The sequence below is a fragment of the Saccoglossus kowalevskii genome, chromosome 14 (genome assembly GCF_978046115.1).
Source record: "Saccoglossus kowalevskii chromosome 14, keSacKowa6.1, whole genome shotgun sequence".
Taxonomy (NCBI): domain Eukaryota; kingdom Metazoa; phylum Hemichordata; class Enteropneusta; family Harrimaniidae; genus Saccoglossus; species Saccoglossus kowalevskii.
In genome coordinates this window covers 24655376-24675567 of record NC_140654.1, presented here as the reverse complement: position 1 = coordinate 24675567, position 20192 = coordinate 24655376, and the positions used below count along the sequence as shown (strand labels likewise).

Below are 20192 nucleotides of genomic sequence, written 5' to 3'. Positions count from 1 at the left end.
GTTTGTTCCAAGTGCGAAAAAATCACTGACAAAATGGGTCAGAAATAGAACATGCTACTAAGTACACAAATGATATGAAGACTTCTTTACCCGCCAGCAACTGTCACATCTTAATACTGGATTTGGACGTGGAAAGATGAGTTTTGTAGTCCGCCGGGGTAAGAGACCCTCTAGCGTTCACTTCATTTAACACATGGTAAAAATCTGATACAGTAAAAGTTTCAAACCCAAATGTACCATATCTTCTTCTGAATGGCATAATGACGAACTATGCCACAGGTAGATGGAAATGCCAGTTGTTGTGGTAACCACAAATTAAGTGTGAAATACTATATGACTTTCCTAAGCAATTAGTTGACAACTACGGAGAAGTAAAAGGCACACACAGATCTAGAGCCAGGGACGAGTCCTGATTGTTCTTGACAAAATTATCGGATTTTATTCTGACTTGGTTTTAATGTCATGTAATGCAAATATGTTTCTGTTTTCGCTTCAGATTGACAGGAAAGTTGTTTTATCATGTTATGCTACGTAGCACGATGAATGCAACGTCATTCTCGCTAGTGACGTACGATACAGCGCTATACCATGCATGTTTAGCGTAACATACGTCACCCACATGCACTTATTAAAATCTCTTAATAAACAGTTAAAAATAAACAACTGAATGTACAACTAATGTACGGTTGTCGGCATGTATACTTTGAGACACTTCATGTAAATCGGCAACCGAGTTATAAAGCACATTTTAAAATAGCTTTTAATATAATAAAGGTAAGGCAATCCCGGACAAAGAAAACAAGCGTCGACATGAATCCTATGACTACGTTTTAACTACAAAACAGTGGAACACTCATATATGATTACAGCCGATTATGGGTTTTAGTTATTTATCATTTCTTTGGAACATGCTTTTAAAATACCAATTTGATTGTATTTATTGGCGGTACTTCAATAAGAAACTGTACAATAGAATGCGTTATACAGATGAACACAATCAAATAATTAAAACACGAGTATATACTGTTAACATGTTTAAATAGTATATTCCGATGAGTCCACAGTAACACTATCGTCGCGCTCAGGGCAACGTTCACAGGTTGAGAGTGTAAGTTAACTTTATATTTGTATTGGTATGAATGATGCTTCTACTACAGTTATTTCCCTATTTATTTTCCTATGTTATTCTATCTCACTTTGTATATACATATTGTATGCGATACGTCATATTCACGCACGTTTTGTCATATTCTCTAGCTGTGTAAACATATGCTTCATTTGTAGTCTGAATGTGTGTGTTTTTTTCGTTTTCTTTCATCGACTGTAATGTTCGCGCTGTATGGTCGCATGCAACAGCACGTATTGTTTCCACGATTTACGGACAACGATTGATTCAACAGAAATATTTACATTTGCAACTGTTTCACAGCGCATTAATTTTAGTGGATCATATATACAATGTGGTTTTAACATCAATTTGGGGTAAATGCCGTCCTCGTTGGTATTGCAAGAATCGCCTCATCAAAATATTAAGACATTTTATAATATCTTACGATTTATGTGTATTATCCCCTTTATATATGAGGCCTGCTGCATATTCGTGTCACAATATTGATTTAATGTATACAATGGAATACATTGACGCGCTATTCAAATTGTACCATATGTTACAAATAAGTTGAACCCTATGATACACTTCTTGCACAAGAAATTTGACATTGTCAATAATAAATGCCCCACCCCCAAACGCATGACGATTCATATCATCTGGATTACGCTTAGCTTCTCTGCGATTTACGCTCCGTATATTTTAAGCGAAGCTTGGGGCCCTCCCCAAAACATTTTGCTGGATCCGCCACTGATATATACACTGATGTATGCGTTACGGTGGTATTATCACACATTCGAATGCACATATTTATTTAGTGTTCAACATAACCAGACAAATAAAATAATTTTTAATTCGTTTAGTCACGTCGCCACCATGAAAGGCACTTTTGTTGTGACAATAGTGTTGGCCTTGATATGTAATTCTGTTCAAGAAATTAGTGACTTGGAATCGGTGAGTTATTGTCAATGACTTGTTCTCTTTAATCACACATCTGTAAATAAAGATATATCATCATCAAGTGATATATAAACCATATACACCATTGATTCATTGGCGTACATTTCATTTATTCTGCTATTGTAATAACAGTCTTCTTTCTTACATTGTAGATGGAAAACGTGAAACGTAAGTATTATTTTGTTGTTTTACTGTTTGTTTCTATAATATGGTTGCTTGCCCGAAATAGCTGGAGGCATATGTGGGCACAAGTAGAACGTTAGTAACAGGCCAACAAAGTGATTTTTGCGCATATGTAACGTGGTTAACATCAGGGTGTATGACTCATAAATAATTATACAACACGCGTATGTCTGTCTACAACAACACAACTATAACACGTCATGTCAACTTGATGAGCACTACCCTAATGTAGTATGAAGCATAATATATAATTGACTCTTGAATCGATCATTTTTAGTCTGACAGAATGTGCCCCATGCATATCATATTTTAGTGTATCCTTCTTGTGATTGTGAAATAAAATGTGAAAACAGTATGTCTTGTATATATATATATTCATTTTATGTGCTCGTGCACCTTGACTTACGACAATTCAACTCAATTTCGAACATTATATTAAACAATATGTTTGTTTTTATTTCCTTAGATGCGTGTGACTCTAAAACTTCGATGTGTTTTAGGTTCTTCCCCCAGCAAAACAAAAATTGGTTTAAAGCTAAGGAATTTTGTGAAACATTCGGAGATGTAGATGGGCAATTGGCAGTTGTAAATGCAGGAGGAATAAGTAAAAGAATCAGACGGTATATAAACAACAATGTACAGCTACAAGATCCCAATGGTAATGGATATTGGATTGATGGCAATGACCAGCAAAATGAAGGTGAATTTGTGTTGAGCAATGACAATGCACTTACTTATGACGGATGGCATACTGAAGTGATTGGTGGAAAGCTAATAAAACAACCAAACAACAATGTTGAAAAGAATGTTAACGGACAAGACTGTGTTCAGCTTTGGTATGTTTATATCATAACATTAATAAGAGTATGTTCAACTTGTTAAATTGTGGTTAAATTATATAAATGTACCAACAAGTTTTGTTTATGACATCATATAGGACACGAAATATATGACATATTTTGTTTATGACATCATATAAGACACGACATATATGACATATTTTGTTTATAACATCATATAGGACACGACATGTATGACATATTTTGTTTATGACATCATATAAGACACGACATATATGACATACTTTTTTATGACATCATATAGAACACGACGTATATGACATACTTTGGTTATAACATCATATAGAACACGATATATATCCCACACATTGCATTTCCTGCTAGGTCTCGGAAATCTATGTGGAAATTAGATGATGACTATTGTGAAGATCCCAAAGGATTTATCTGTCAATATCCAAGTTAGTTATTTGTCTTACTTACTTTTTTAAAATTAGTTTCAAATGAATATTCGTGAAATTGTAACTTATATTGTAGTGGTTTAGCACTGGAATTATCATTTATTAAACTCTAAGAAAAATAACATGCCCACTTGATCAAATTGGTCAATTAAACGACTATAAATCGTTTCTATAATACAACAAGTACACAAACTAAACACATGAACCATCTTTAATCTGATTTTTTCACGGTCACACTCTGACACAAAACGCACGACCGACAAGATAATAATTTAAATCTCACAATGTCAGTGATCGTGTGTCATACTATGAATCTCTTGAGCAACGAAAACAAGATATGTTTCTTATTTGAAATTCAGCCAAATGCTTATGCTAGGCTAGGCTATCAGTACAACTTTTGTTTAATTGGTCAATGATGTTATCCCTGCTTAATCACTTGTTTTATCATTAATATGCACAATCAAATAGATAACATCAAAATACATTAGTTAAATTAAATTAAATTTCTATGTAATATATTATTAGTTACGCTAGAGTCAATAATCTTCTCCCTATTTTATTTATGTAATATTATTTGTCATGTTTTACCCAGCTTCTTATCTTAGCTTCTAAGTGTAACCCCTTATCGATTCATTACAATTACTAATAGTATGATTGCACGTTGTAACAATATATTTCCAATGCTCACACCACGTTAGTGAAATTAATATACTTATTCCATTAGTTTATTTTAAGTTTAATTGATATACGTCAAAACGTGAGCTGAACCAATGGAATATATGAACTGATTTTAAATTGAGTTTACAGTGCTGTAACTTGGGCTTAGATTCTTCACACATCCCCCCCCCCTTGTCTACTGTATTGATGAATTTCATTTAATGTCTAATAAATTCTACGTTTCTATACAATAGTTACAACAACAACAGACGAACCAGGTAATTACATCTTATTTATTTCATTATATGCATGATATTTTCAGTGATTGATAATATAAGCAGATACTCACAGTGACTATTAGGTCCGTGCCTAATGACGGCCAAGTGAATTTCTAATATTTTCTGGAATCCAACATTTTGGTTTTAGACGTAATTTCAGTTTGCGGCACGAAATCACAATTCAAAGTTTAGCTGCAGATTTCAAAGTTATGCTCGTGGTGGCAATATCGCCTTTTCGAAATAGGATTTTGAAATGAACGGAAATCAAAATGCTATTTTCAATTTGGGGCTTTTAATTTCATTGACGCACTAGGGGATACTGTCACGGGCCCAACGATAATAGATCAACGTCAAGCGAAATCAACAATGTTTCTAGTTATTTTCCCACGCTTCGTCTACATGATGATTTTGTGGGTGACCTGCTATGTAAACTATAGAACAGTGACATTTTTAATTGTCTGTAACGAAAAATGTTTGACTTGTCTGTCTGGGAAAATTAGAGAGAGAATAAGATTGGGATAAGGTTTATTTTCTGGTACGTTTTATATTTTGAGACGGCGTGTGGAAATGTTTGCATAATTATACGTCAAAATTAACGAATACAATGTCGCGTTCCCGCGTGGCGATTCAATCGTCCATTAATCAACCAGTCGTTTTTTTGTCACGTGGCTGTATTTCAGTTATACCATTTGTTGAAACTTTTTTCACTGTCAGTGTTTCCCTTTTCCTAATCGCACTTCAGTGCTTAAAAGTGTTGATTGATATAAATTTTGGAGTTTGCGTTGGATCGTGCGATGTTTTAGTCCCGTAATTTTGTTCACAGACAGTCTCGTTTACAATGCGACCCACTTATTAGAGGGTGTATACCACGATGATTACAGAATCGTAGCACGCTCTTTTCAGAAATTTCAGCCAGCCGGCGTTTTATCCGGGGGTCACTTAATGCAAATCTTATTATGTATGAATCGTAATTATTAGCTGTTTTTTCTAGAATGGGGTATAGATGTGCTTGGTTATGGTCCAATATCAGGGTTCCATATCTAGAATGGGGCCGGGTGGGGTCTGTTTTTTTAATTTCCATGTATTTACCCGAGTTTTAGTATTTTCAGGTCATGACTCCACTCAGACAGTACGCCGTCGCATCGACCCCCGCTGCGCGTCGGTCAATACGCCCGCTGTACCGTCTTTGTGCATACTTTGAGGTATCCTCCTATTAACCTCATATTATAACTTGCTCATTGTAACCTTATATTCCTAATGCTCAAATCACATTCGTAGTATTACTACATTTGTTTTTACTTTTGGATACATTTATCTTCTATGGGATGTTTTACTTTTTCACCTGTATTGATGAATTTCATTTAATGTCTAATATAATTCGCGTTTCTATACAACAGATACAACAACCACAACAGACGAACCAGGTAATGCCATCATAATTATTTCATTATGTGTATAATATTTGCAGTGGTTGATAGAATAAACAGATACTCTCAGTGACTATTATTCTGGATTATTACTGATTATTACGTTGGAATAATGCAGAACAAATTCAAATATTCACATTTGTTTTGACTTTTGGATACATTTTATTTCTATGGAATGTTTTACTTTTTCATCTGTGTTGAAGAATTTCATTTAATGTCTAATATATTCTACGTTTCTGTACAACAGATACAACAACCACAACATGCGAACCAGGTAATACCATCATAATTATTTCATTATGTGTATAATATTTGCAGTGGTTGATAGAATAAACAGATACTCTCAGTGACTATTACCCTAGATTATTACTAATTATTACGTTGGAATAACACATAATAAATTCAAATATTCACATTTGTTTTGACTTTTGGATACATTAAGATTGTTTGTGATGTTTTATTTTTTCACCTGTATTGATGAATTTCATTTAATGTCTAATATATTCTACGTTTTTATACAACAGATACAACCACAACAGACGAACCAGGTAATGCCATCATAATTATTTCATTATGTGTATGATATTTGCAGTGGTTGATAGAATAAGCAGATACTCTCAGTGACTATTACCCTGGATTATTACTGATTATTACGTTGGACTAACGCAGAACAAATTCAAATATTCACATTTGTTTTGACTTTTGGATACATGTAAATTCTTTGGGATGTTTTACTTTTTCACCTGTATTGATAAATTTCATTTAATGTCTAATATATTCTACGTTTCTATACAACAGATACAACAACAACAACAACAGACGAACCAGGTAATGCCATCATAATTATTTTATTATGTGTATAATATTTGCAGTGGTTGATAGAATAAACAAATACTCACAGTGTATATTACTCTGGATTATTACGTTGGAATAACGCAGAATAAATTCAAATATTCACATTTGTTTTGACTTTTGGATACATGTAAATTCTTTGGGATGTTTTACTTTTTCACCTGTATTGATAAATTTCATTTAATGTCTAATATATTCTACGTTTCTATACAACAGATACAACAACAACAACAACAGACGAACCAGGTAATGCCATCATAATTATTTTATTATGTGTATAATATTTGCAGTGGTTGATAGAATAAACAAATACTCACAGTGTATATTACTCTGGATTATTACGTTGGAATAACGCAGAATAAATTCAAATATTCACATTTGTTTTTACTTTTGGATACATTAAGATTGTTTGTGATGTTTTACTTTTTCACCTGTATTGATGAATTTTATTTAATGTCTAATATATTCTACGTTTCTATACAACAGATTATTACGTTGGAATAACGCAGAATTGATTCAAATTTGAATTGTTGATGCATTTAGATTGATAGAATAAGCAGATATTCACAGTGACTATATATTTGAATCAGCTGTAAATGATCAGCTTCTTGGTTTCCTAAAAGAAGTTCTACATACTCTTGCCTTCACAATATGGTTTTCGGAAAAAATACAGAAGCGCCCTTGCCCAATTTGACCTTGTTTCTGATATTACTGCCAACATGGACAACGGTTTTGTTACTTGGGGTATTCATTGATTTAAAAAAGGCCTTCGATATTATTTACTATAATATTCTACTTGGAAAACTGACTTATTATGGGATAAGGGATCTCCCGCTTTCGTGGTTCCGAAGCTACCTAACTAATATACACCAAACAGTAAACATTGACGGAACTGCATCCACATCCAGACAGATTCTATAAGGGGTGGCCTAGGGATTAATATTATGGCCTTTACACGTTCTTCTCTACATAAATGAAATTAACCACTCCACTAATGCTATCAATTTCCGGCTCTTTGCGGATGCCTCAAATTTATTTAAATTCCTGCAAACTAACATAAATTTACAATTAATATAGAAAAAACAAACTATATGATCTTGAAAACCCCGCAAAGAACAGTAAAAGTTTATTTAATGTCTAATATATTCTACGTTTCTATACAATAGATACAACGACAACAGTCGAACCAGGTAATGCCATTATAATTATTTCATTATGTGTATGATGTTTGCAGTGATTGGCAGAATAAATAGATACTCACAATGATTATTACCCTGGATTATTACTGATTATTATGTTGGAATAACGCAGAACAAATTCGAATATCACCTTAGTTTATACTACTGAATACATGTTCGAAAGATTTATACAATCGTACATAAAAGTAAATATTTATATACCTGTGTTTTCAAATTTAAGTCTCACACTGTCAGCACTCTTGAGTCATGAATTTAGCTGCAATACTAATTTATAGGGTCACTAGCAACATGTTTATGTTAGGCTAATCTATCAATATAATTGTTGTCTAATTTGTCTCTACATCATTTGTTTGATTATTAGTTTTCATAATCAAAATTCGTTAATTTGGTGTTATGGCTCATAATGATATACGGCGTAGCAAATATAATATATACATATAGCGTTGTGTTACGTACTTGTTAGTTGTTTTCATTTGTTTGTTTGAAATGTTTTGCCAATTGTTATCAGTCACTTGTTTTGTGTTTTCTTACATGTCTTTTGTTCAAGAATCTATGATAAGAATAAGATAATTTGCTATATTGAATGACAAATTAAGTTTAGTTATGATAGGTCACGTAATATTAAGGACAAAAACAGATGCGTCACTTATCAAACTGAAAAAAAACATAGAAGATACACAGAGTTATTTCTAGGAAAATTGAAGATATGGATATGGACGAATCACAGAAAAATAGTAAAAACGAAATAGCAAACTCAAATTTTAACGATGGTCGACACGACGCGTAACTATTAATAAAACAAATCTATCCTAATATACAACACTACAATACAGAGAACGTTAATGATACCGCCAATTTGTTTAATTAATATGTGAAAAACTCAGCGACAATATTTTGAAAACTTTAAAGAAAAGGGAAGATATTCTTTGTACTAACAATCTGCGCTAACACATAGCAAATGATTTTCAGTCAAACAAAATGTTTTAAACCACTTCCCGAATGACCTTGAATTTGAATTTAAATTCATTCACCGTCTGTGCCATCCTTCTGTTAAAGTGTATTCATTTGGTAAATACAATAAGTCTGCATATAAACAGATATCACAGGAATTATTTACAAGGAATTCTACTTTTCCCTCGATCTCCGAATCTAACTGGGTTTTTAAGGAAATCTTGACCAATGTTCATCATTATAAATAAGGCAACAGTTATAAATTGCCGAACGGTTTGTCGATCTTCTAACAGTGAAAAATTCAGGTTTACAGGATCTCACATCAGAGTCGTTGCCTGTATGCCCATTAGAGACATGATTACACTTGTTCAAGGTTCATTATGAAAACATGAGGCAGATACTACGTTTTGCGTAACAATACAGAGAACGCATTCCAAAACAGAATACGTTAACAATATAGTAATCAATTTAAAATACGAACATTTTATTGCACACCAAACATTAACCCACGGCATTGTATCTTGTTGATATCACTTCGTATACTTATTTAAGTTGCAATCAGATTGATTTTCATTTATCGAAGGATTAATACAATCAATAACTCTAATCATGCAACCGTTAACTATCAAATACATGTGGTTATACAATACATCTATTTAATTAAGACTACTTTCTGTTTTCGACATTCTGGTATCCTTTCGTTGAAAAAAAAAATGATACAAGATATTTCAGAAATTTATATTGAATATAATTTATAACGAAATATATTGCTTATAGTCCCACAAATCATTTTCATAATTACCGATTTCACGAGAATATTACAGAATAAAGATAATTTGCTATATTCTCTATATGTTTGCCTTTTATTTACTTTGAAGTATGACTGAAAACAATGAATGAAATTATGTAGTGTGTATACTCGTATATGAACAATAACTTTAATATATGTGATTTTACTTGGTAAAAATACTGTATATTTCTATTCTATATTTTTCACAATATCGAAAACGGAAAGTCCTTATCACAGTGTCAATTATATTACCAATACATTACACGCAATGAAGTTAAACTATTTACACTTTTAGTTCCACAGTTGCCCGACACATGGACGAAACGTAACTGGCATTCAGCTCAGTCTTCAAGGTGCACTGTAAACCTTATAGTTCCGGACGCTATTACTAATGCAATTATTGTTGCAATGATATCAACAGACGAGAATTATAATGGTATGTAATACCCAGCTTTTTAAATATAAATTAACACGGCACTCCTTCCAGTGATTTCAACTGATATCATGGTGTTTATCATTTGTTATGCATCATTGAAATTTGAACGTGATATTGTTAATCTCTAAAACACGTTACTCTAACAAAGAATGCACGCTATTTTTTTGGTAATTATGATCATAAATAATACTTTTCTATTAACAGGCGGATATTGGATTGGAGTGTACTACAGTGGCTCGGGCTTTACAGCTTGGAATGGACAACCTTTGATGTATACCAATTGGTTCACCGAGCCTTCAAATACGCAACAAAACAACAAATGTGTTGAAATCAGGTACGGATCATTTTGTCATCGTTACCAAAGTATCCTAAATTTAACGCACAATTGAGCATATTCAGGTTTCAAGATCAGCTTGAAAGACACTTAGTAATAGTGAAGACAATTTGCATTGTTGATTTCTCTGCGATTATGTGGTGAATAACCACCAGGTAGATTACCTTTAAAATGCGAACATCGCCTCTTATGGTTCGTGCGACATGAATTTAAATACGGCTCATTGATTACGAAAACGTTTTTTTTTTGTTTTGTTTTTGTAATCAGCTATTTACGTTTTGACATCCAAGGTTGATTTTTGAAAGCGCCATGTGCTGCTTTAACAAATGTAATCAATTGTTCATTGTGTGAGTATGTGTTCTTTGGATTCGTAAAGTGATTAAAATAAAACCTACAGATGTAATCTTGTTTTAGTTATTTAAATAGTAGAACCAAAACACGTGCAGACACCATCTATGAGACCGCTCTCCAGCATTTTTGAAACATGAATTAAATATCTATGACCTCATATTCATTTCATAATGCAATGTGCAAAGTAGTATCAGGGCTGGGTTCAAATATCTCATTGTAAGCAACACACACTAGTAATACATCAACCGACATATGTTTTTAATCATATATAATTGGGTTGGTTGTTTCTTTCAGAATCCAATTTGTTTTTATTGTGATTTGTTGTCTATTGTTTGAATATGGTCAAGCATTACTATGAAATGAATAATTTCTTTAATTTTAACAGAAAGGATATCGAATGAAGCAGTTAATCAATGTGCTGCAAAGCCAATAAACTACAACTGTTTTTCTGGTGACGAAAAACTTGAACTGATACATGTGTTAAATATAGTTTTTCTAACCCGTGACATTGTATGTGTTAAACAAGTGTATTCGTTTCAATATATATGTATAGATTATTACACAGGCATGTATGTATCAACGAGATCAGTCCTTATATTCAATATATTGCAGGAACTAAGTATCGAAACACGTAGAATAACATGAATTTAAAGAAGTGTCCCATCATTTATCAGATATATTAAAGCTTATAATATTTATGTAGAATCTTGAGCCTGGCGATAGAAATAATCACTTCAGTTTCTCTGGAAAGTATATTCAAAACAGTTGATATATCGGATATAATAGTATTCAGTATACTGGGGATAATTATGATGCAACCTGAGGCATGGTGGTCTGAAATTGCAAGTGTGTCAACATTGTGAAAAACATTTGTTAGATTGCTTTTTGTTTATTTGTTTTCACAGAAAAAACGGTTTATGGTACATTAAAAAGTGCAGTAAACAAAAACGTTACATCTGTGAGGAGTATCTTGTCACTTAGTAAGCTGCTTTCATTTTTCGCTTAAGTGATTTCAGCAATGATGCATTTATTCATTGATTCCTAGTATGTCTGTTTTTTGAATATACATAGTGTAATTGTCATATTATCTAGTCGGTAACTCTCTACCTTGTGAACCCGTATGGATACTAAGATAAAAACGTGGCTGGTGCTGATTTCATGTCTGATAAATGAAATGTGTGCAATCAATGAATTTTAGAAATATCAGGAAATTCGTCGATATAATATATTATATATCACTTTCAGTATTGTGAATGTAGATTGCCCTCAGCGCATTCGAATATGAGCTAAATTTTTATTTTCGCATTTTGTAATTTATCTTTTTTATATATCACATACTGTGTCCCACCTCGAACTTGAACATCATCATTCACATATTCTCTCACTGATAAGCACATAAAGTTTGTTGCTGTTTTATGACTATATAAATTTGGGGTTATTATTATATTGCAATTAAAACACATGACAGTTTTTATGGGGTGAATTGCTGCATTCTAGTTGGTATAGTGTTAGCTCAAAACGAGGCTTCACTTACAGAGGTGTGCTACATCCAGGAATAATGTGTCCATTGCAATGACCAAAACATACTGGGCATTTTTTGCCATAGTTTACAAATAGTTTTACTCGTATTATATGCCTTATGATTATGTTCTTCTTTTTTATAGACTACGAATGGGAACCGTCTGTTACCAATGGAACATGTTTCAATAGTTATATGTCTTAAATGTTTAGTTATCAACTAAAGAATAATTAAAGTTAAAAATGCCATAATTAGCGTTGTTTATTTGGTAAATGCATGCGACAAACAAATGTGTATATTAATATGTTTTGAATTAGAAGAACTTTGGTGATCTTTGTTTATTTACAACAATTGTATACAATTACAACAAACTATTTAAGTATTGACATTATTTACCCCGTAACGATATATAGAAATGCATAAAGTTGTAAAGTGGTTTATTGTACTGCTCACTGAGATAAATCAATGGAGCAATATTAGATTGTTGTGATGATTTGATTGATCACTCGCCAAGTATCAGGTATATGTCATTAATATACAGGTCATATTTTGATTAGTTTGCAGTGCATTACTGAAATTCGATTCACAGTCTGGTATATTTGGTGCAATTCTATCTTTTACACTGTAAACAATGCGGGTTTCGTCTATCAGGGTTGTTATAGGTGGCTGGCTCGTCAGGTTGAATATATAGGAAGTGGTTGTAAGGGGTAAGGCAAGGCAAGTTACTCTCGGATCGCTCGACACTAATACGCTACATTCAGTCATATGGACATCAGGAGTATAGTACAGCCAGATATTTATTACAACTTCAATCGTCGCCATAAGCCCCCGGTTCTTTTCCCTCCTATTACGCCAGAACCGCGCTCCCTCCCATTTTTATAATCAACAGTGTTAATCGTTCAACCAATAGTCTTAATACTTTGCATGCGTTGTCACGACGGCATGTGAACTCCACCACTGAGGGCGTCACCCCATAGCATCTTCACGACAACATCAATGCAACCTGGTGACACTGTCCTGTCTAACGATAGATGAAAATGACCCCAATTTTCGGACCGTGGGAACGTATGGTTAAAAAATATACATACAGTAGAAACTACAGTAAGTACAGACAATGGGAATTGTATAAAATCAAATACAGACAACAAGAAATATATAAAAATTAAATACAGACAGGAGAAAATATAAAAACAAATGCGGTGATTAAATAAATAGGATGATTATAATTATAATGTTGAGATGATGGACGAGTCTAGAACAAGAGTCGTTTACATGTGTCTGGACCGCGAGTCGTTATGTATTCAGGAGCACCATTATAATTAGACTTGTATACAGCATCCGCAACAAGGTGAAAACATAAAATATTACTCATTTGCAACTATGTTAGTAAATAACCAATAGTTTTAATACTTTGCATGCGTTGTCATGGTGGCAGATGGACTCCACCACTGAGGGCGTTGTCCCATAGCATGACATCAATGCAACGTGGTGACAACACGCAACAATTCATGATTCACATTCAATATAAAATAGTTACTTTTTAAAGAGGATATAAGAAGTTTAACCCTATATTATAAAAAAATTTAAAAGTTAGCTATTATATTTCTTTCCTATTCCCATTATTGCTTTTGATATATTTGTCCTCGCAATGTATCAAAATAGATCAGACTCGAAAGATCATACTATGACATTTATACTGCAAAATTATACACGTGGTGGTCGTATAAACCATTACGCAGCACAAATCTATCATTAAATACTTCATGTTTAGCCATAATTTTGTGGGGAAAAAACAACACGTAATGTCGCAGTATAGAGCTACGAGTATTTTGTGGTTGAATTTTGAATGTGGCGTACATGTATGACACGTTTTGCCTTTAAGGAAAACGTTCCTAATTTTTTTAAACATTTTACGGTAATGTAATGTTGCTTTAAACGTATATGTGTATGTGATTGATAGTATTCTTTCGAAAAAAACAAGCGACACATGCATGCTATAATCTGGGGTTAGTAACCTAAAACAATTCGACAACATAATGCTTCATAAAATATTTATGATGGATCCAACGGATCAATCAAATCTAGGGTGCTCTTCGTGATATTATCCGTGTGGCCAAATGTGTTTTATATTATACAAGGAATCTTAATTTGTTTGTAATTACATAACAGAAGACAATACAGTCCTACTATTGTATATAGCATTTACGGGATTCTAAATTTGCCAAATATTATGTTATATACACCACGATTGGTAGATCATGCGTATCCACAAACTGATGCAAGTAAACAACACCGACGAGCAACAACACACTAATGCACAGTGCTTGGATCAAACGAAATGTAATGTACTCTTTTCTGTAACGTTGATGAAGCATCAGTACATTGTCACTAGATGTAGTATATCGCAATACAGAGCCATCACAAGGCTGTGACATTGCTGCTATTTGATTAATACGTTATCTACAATGATTTGGATCATCAATATGTAACGTGTTTTGTTTTTGGCTAGTTACTATCGTCCAGAAATGTTTATTATTGCTCTACTGCGAACTATATTTATTCTTCATTGAAACGTTGGCATGCGTGCACTGCAACATGGATACCATTTCTTGAAATGCACATATACCAACATTTTAAATTGAAGCTTCTGGCTTTAACACCTCTCAAAAATAATTACAAGGAACAAAGCACAGAAAGTTACACTATGAATACATTCACTAAAATGGGTGATTTCTTAGGGAAGTGTGCATTGGTGATAACTCACAGTTCCAAGATGTTGAAATTGATGACAGTCAATGGCTTCTGCAACATGATGAAGAAATACAGGAATCTTGCTTGCAGAGGGGCGCTTTTATTGTGCATGGCATCGGTGATAGCAGGTTGAAGCCTGTATTACTTGTTTCACAATATCGCAGCAGCAACACACAGGGTTGTCAGTTAAAATTATGGCCCCAGCTGTCCTCAGTCTTGCCTATTTATAGGCATAAATGACCCAGATTCAGGAATGCTACCTGGGTTTCCACATGAGCCAACCAGAATGTCGTCTTCCTAGCAGCTGTCTCACGTTAGTAACTCAGTATAGAGTAAACATTCTGTGTTATGTAAATCACAAGCACACCTAGTAGATTCTAATTGTCCTTCCAGAGTTGTAAACATCCTTTGTTATTGTAGCCTGGACTCACCCGGCACGAGTCCATGCACAAATAAATACAGTTTCCGAACTAGTTGACCACGCAATTTCCACTGGGTTCGAGGAATTCGTAGTAATAATTTTAGGAGAGAACAACAAACACACTGACACAGGTATCTGTTTAAAGACAACATGAACTTCTATTCAATACTCAATAGATTAAGTTACAATCCTCTCATTAAGTGTCATAACTTGATATATCCAAAAGATTAAACTCCCTAATGCACGTGCATGAACAAGTCCTGGATACGTACTACTAATCCCTAACAACTACACTATATTACTGATCATTACAGTAAAAGTGAATCAGTAAGTCAACAGTAAAAGTTAACAATTATGTAGTTCCTTACAATGTGTAACAATCTGTGATTAACAAAGTTCTAACAATAATGTACTAACAGTAATGCAATAATTATCATGCACAATAATCCTTACAAGTAAGGCTAAGCAATGCACCGTAATCACTTACAGTAATGTTTAACAGTAGTGTAACGATAATACATCAGAAATGCTAACAATAATATTTAACAGTAGTGTAACGATAATACATCATAAATGCTAACAATATTATTCAACAGTAGTGTGACAATACACCGTAACTGCTAACAGTAATATTTAACAGTAGTGTGACAATACACCGTAACTGCTAACAGTAATATTTAACAGTAGTGTGACAATACACCGTAACTGCTAACAGTAATATTTAACAGTAGTGTGGCAATACACCGTAACTGCTAACAGTAATATTTAACAGTAGTGTGGCAATACACCGTAACTGCTAACAGTAATATTCAACAGTAGTGTGACAATACACCGTAACTGCTAACAGTAATATTTAACAGTAGTGTGGCAATACACCGTAACTGCTAACAGTAATATTTAACAGTAGTGTGGCAATACACCGTAACTGCTAACAGTAATATTTAACAGTAGTGTGGCAATACACCGTAACTGCTAACAGTAATATTCAACAGTAGTGTGACAATACACCGTAACTGCTAACAGTAATATTTAAGAGTAGTGTGACAATACACCGTAACTGCTAACAGTAATATTTAACAGTAGTGTGGCAATACACCGTAACTGCTAACAGTAATATTTAACAGTAGTGTGACAATACACCGTAACTGGTAACAATAATATTTAACAGTAGTGTGGCAATACACCGTAACTGCTAACAGTAATATTTAACAGTAGTGTGGCAATACACCGTAACTGCTAACAGTAATATTTAACAGTAGTGTGGCAATACACCGTAACTGCTAACAGTAATATTTAACAGTAGTGTGACAATACACCGTAACTGCTAACAGTAATATTTAACAGTAGTGTGGCAATACACCGTAACTGCTAACAGTAATATTTAACAGTAGTGTGGCAATACACCGTAACTGCTAACAGTAATATTCAACAGTAGTGTGACAATACACCGTAACTGCTAACAGTAATATTTAACAGTAGTGTGGCAATACACCGTAACTGCTAACAGTAATATTTAACAGTAGTGTGGCAATACACCGTAACTGCTAACAGTAATATTTAACAGTAGTGTGGCAATACACCGTAACTGCTAACAGTAATATTCAACAGTAGTGTGACAATACACCGTAACTGCTAACAGTAATATTTAAGAGTAGTGTGACAATACACCGTAACTGCTAACAGTAATATTTAACAGTAGTGTGGCAATACACCGTAACTGCTAACAGTAATATTTAACAGTAGTGTGACAATACACCGTAACTGGTAACAATAATATTTAACAGTAGTGTGACAATACACCGTAACTGCTAACAGTAATATTTAACAGTAGTGTGACAATACACAGTAACTGCTAACAGTAATATTTAACAGTAGTGTGGCAATACACCGTAACTGCTAACAGTAATATTTAACAGTAGTGTGGCAATACACCGTAACTGCTAACAGTAATATTTAACAGTAGTGTGGCAATACACCGTAACTGGTAACAATAATATTTAAGAGTAGTGTGACAATACACCGTAACTGCTAACAGTAATATTTAAGAGTAGTGTGACAATACACCGTAACTGCTAACAGTAATATTTAACAGTAGTGTGGCAATACACCGTAACTGCTAACAGTAATATTTAACAGTAGTGTGACAATACACCGTAACTGCTAACAGTAATATTTAACAGTAGTGTGACAATACACCGTAACTGCTGACAGTAATATTCAACAGTAGTGTGACAATAATACGAACACAGTATTGCTCAGCAATAATCTTTAACGGTAGTCAGCGTGATAATAAGGTCAAAGATGTATATCAAGCTTCTCCTTGTAAGTTGTAATATATAGTTCTACAACACTGCCGATGAGCATAGTAGATGACGTGGGTTTCACAGAAACAATGAATAGCGACCACCCAAAGTTAAATCAGTACGTGAATAAAATTGATATGGGAGTTATCATACTGCCGCTATCAATGGATGCAATGTCCGATGCACTTTAATGTTACTTCATAGAACAGAAGTTTTATTGATACATACGATTGACCACTACTGCTGCTGGCTCCCTATTTGCCGCAGGGTTGTCAGTCCTTGGATAATCACATCACTAGTGTGTTGCCATCTTGGAATTTTCCGACGCTGCAACCCGCTAACTTCAGAGTCGGCAACCGTTCGTTCTGCTGAGGGTTGTTTTCCTCAGACAGGAACCAAACCTTTCACTAAGTGTTCATCTGATACAATTCAGTTGTCTTGAACCACCACAGGCACTTTTTATATAGACATTTCAAATAAAGTACAGGTAGACATCAGATTTTTCACTTCGGACGCATCTCAGTTTTCCACGAGAAACTTGTATACTGATCAAGGCGCAACAGTAAGTTGGCACAAATAGTCCACCCATGAATTGTACATATTAAATTGAAGCAAGCCTTTCTACAGCGAAACCAGATATTAGAGTTTAATTTTAATTATATTATACCAGTATATTGATGGTGTTAATCCATTGATTTGATTGGTCCAAACACAAAATTTGCATATGCAATCCATGGTATATTGGCTGATAATGCACGGCTAAACCAAGTGGCCCTGGAACATGAATTGACTACAGGTTTAATACGGAAATACATAAAACCGGTATTATTTGATTTTTAGGGAAATATAGTGGTTGAATTTTGGAAGAATATTAAAAAAAATACTGAATTAAAAACATCTGAAAAGTTATATAACTATAATATTGCTTTTTGTTAATGGTGGGATCCAAGTTGTGAGCGTCGGTCGTTGGGTGATTGTCGTTCGCCACACAAACCTAAACCACCGTCCCTCAACACCGTGAGGTGCCTACACGCACAGGGGCTTGTCGACTGAGCGCGAAAGCCCCTTGGCGCTCAGTTGACAAGCCCCTGTGCCTACACGAACGCCAGAATGCTATGTTCTCAATGTTGTTACTTTGAGATGGATTGCGAACTTCCAACAAAGAAAACATGATCTTTAAGTACAAGATATAATTGAGGAATTCAATGACATAAAAATGCAAAAAACTATGAGTCACAGGCAAAAATGTATGCCACCAATAACAACCGGTGTCCGGTAGCGGCAGCTGACAAAATTGCAGTGCACCCGGGTAATTGCCATCTGTTTCAAAAAACACGGGACAACGCAGGATTCGACGACGATATATGGTATTGTAATTCTCCACTATGGGTAAATAAATTACAGGAGATGATGAAGATAATTTCGAAAGCTACAGATTTGTGACGAGTGTTCACCAACCACTGTATTAGAGCGACGGCGTGCAAAGTCTTTCGGCCGGAGTTGAGACAAGGCATATCATGTACGTGTCACAAAAACGATGCGAAAATCCGATCTTACACCATCAAACTTACCCCAGAACAATGACAAAACTTGTCAGTCATACTGTCACAAAACTTTGGTTATACCAAAGGTATCCAGGTCAGATGTTGGAACTGAGGTCGCTGTGCCGGTCGCCGTACATAATACACCGCGTCCCGCCGCGTCTCAAATTTCGGTCGAACCAAGTACCGCTGAACGTCAAATATCCACAGTTACAAGTAGTATGTTGAGTCACAAAACCGGTTTATTTCACAACTGTACTTTCAATGGGCAAATTACAGTCCAAATTGTACAAAAACCGGAATGAAAACGTGGAAAATCCGTTGTTTAAATGACCCAAACTGTACACGACCCTGTATTTCAAATCGCATTGTGCGTCAGTAAAAGGTCAGAAAGGTCATCCTTTGTTATGCTAATTTGTGTGTTTACGCTGCTCTATTCAACGTGGATATGTTTCATTTTCATGTGGAATAAAAATTAGTTTGTATTCAATTTGAACTGTGTTGCGCATGTAATTTTTGTATGCATTCAGCGTACAACTACATACTATTCTTATAAATATTCATGTTCAAGGGCCATAATCATGATCTTTTAGTAGATGAAAGGAAACTTTTTTTACAAGTTTTATCGAATTGTCAATATACTGGTATAATATAATAGCAATAACCCCCGCCGAAGTTGGGTATACCACTTGATATTGCACAATTCACTCCATATATGCACTCGCCTGCGGCTCGTGCATATATGTCGTGAATTGTGCAATATCTCGTGGTATACCCGCCTTCGGCGGGGGTTATTGCTTAAATAAACAATACCAAGGTACCAATTAACTTATAGTTGAATGATACAAAATCCGTTGGCGGATGCATACAACA

At 34.2% G+C, this 20192-nt stretch overlaps 1 protein-coding gene across 1 annotated transcript; it reads left to right on the top strand.

Moving 5' to 3' along the window:
- The first annotated feature begins 1960 nt into the window (after positions 1-1960).
- On the top strand, positions 1961-12554 carry LOC100376480 (uncharacterized). Its single transcript, XM_085507714.1, has 15 exons — positions 1961-2062; positions 2221-2236; positions 2718-3087; positions 3436-3509; positions 4421-4444; positions 5842-5868; positions 6119-6145; positions 6396-6419; positions 6670-6699; positions 6940-6969; positions 7890-7913; positions 9959-10099; positions 10304-10433; positions 11690-11764; positions 12449-12554. Coding segments are annotated over exons 1-15 (1071 nt in total). The 5' UTR covers positions 1961-1984; the 3' UTR covers positions 12450-12554.
- The last annotated feature ends 7638 nt before the right edge of the window (positions 12555-20192 follow it).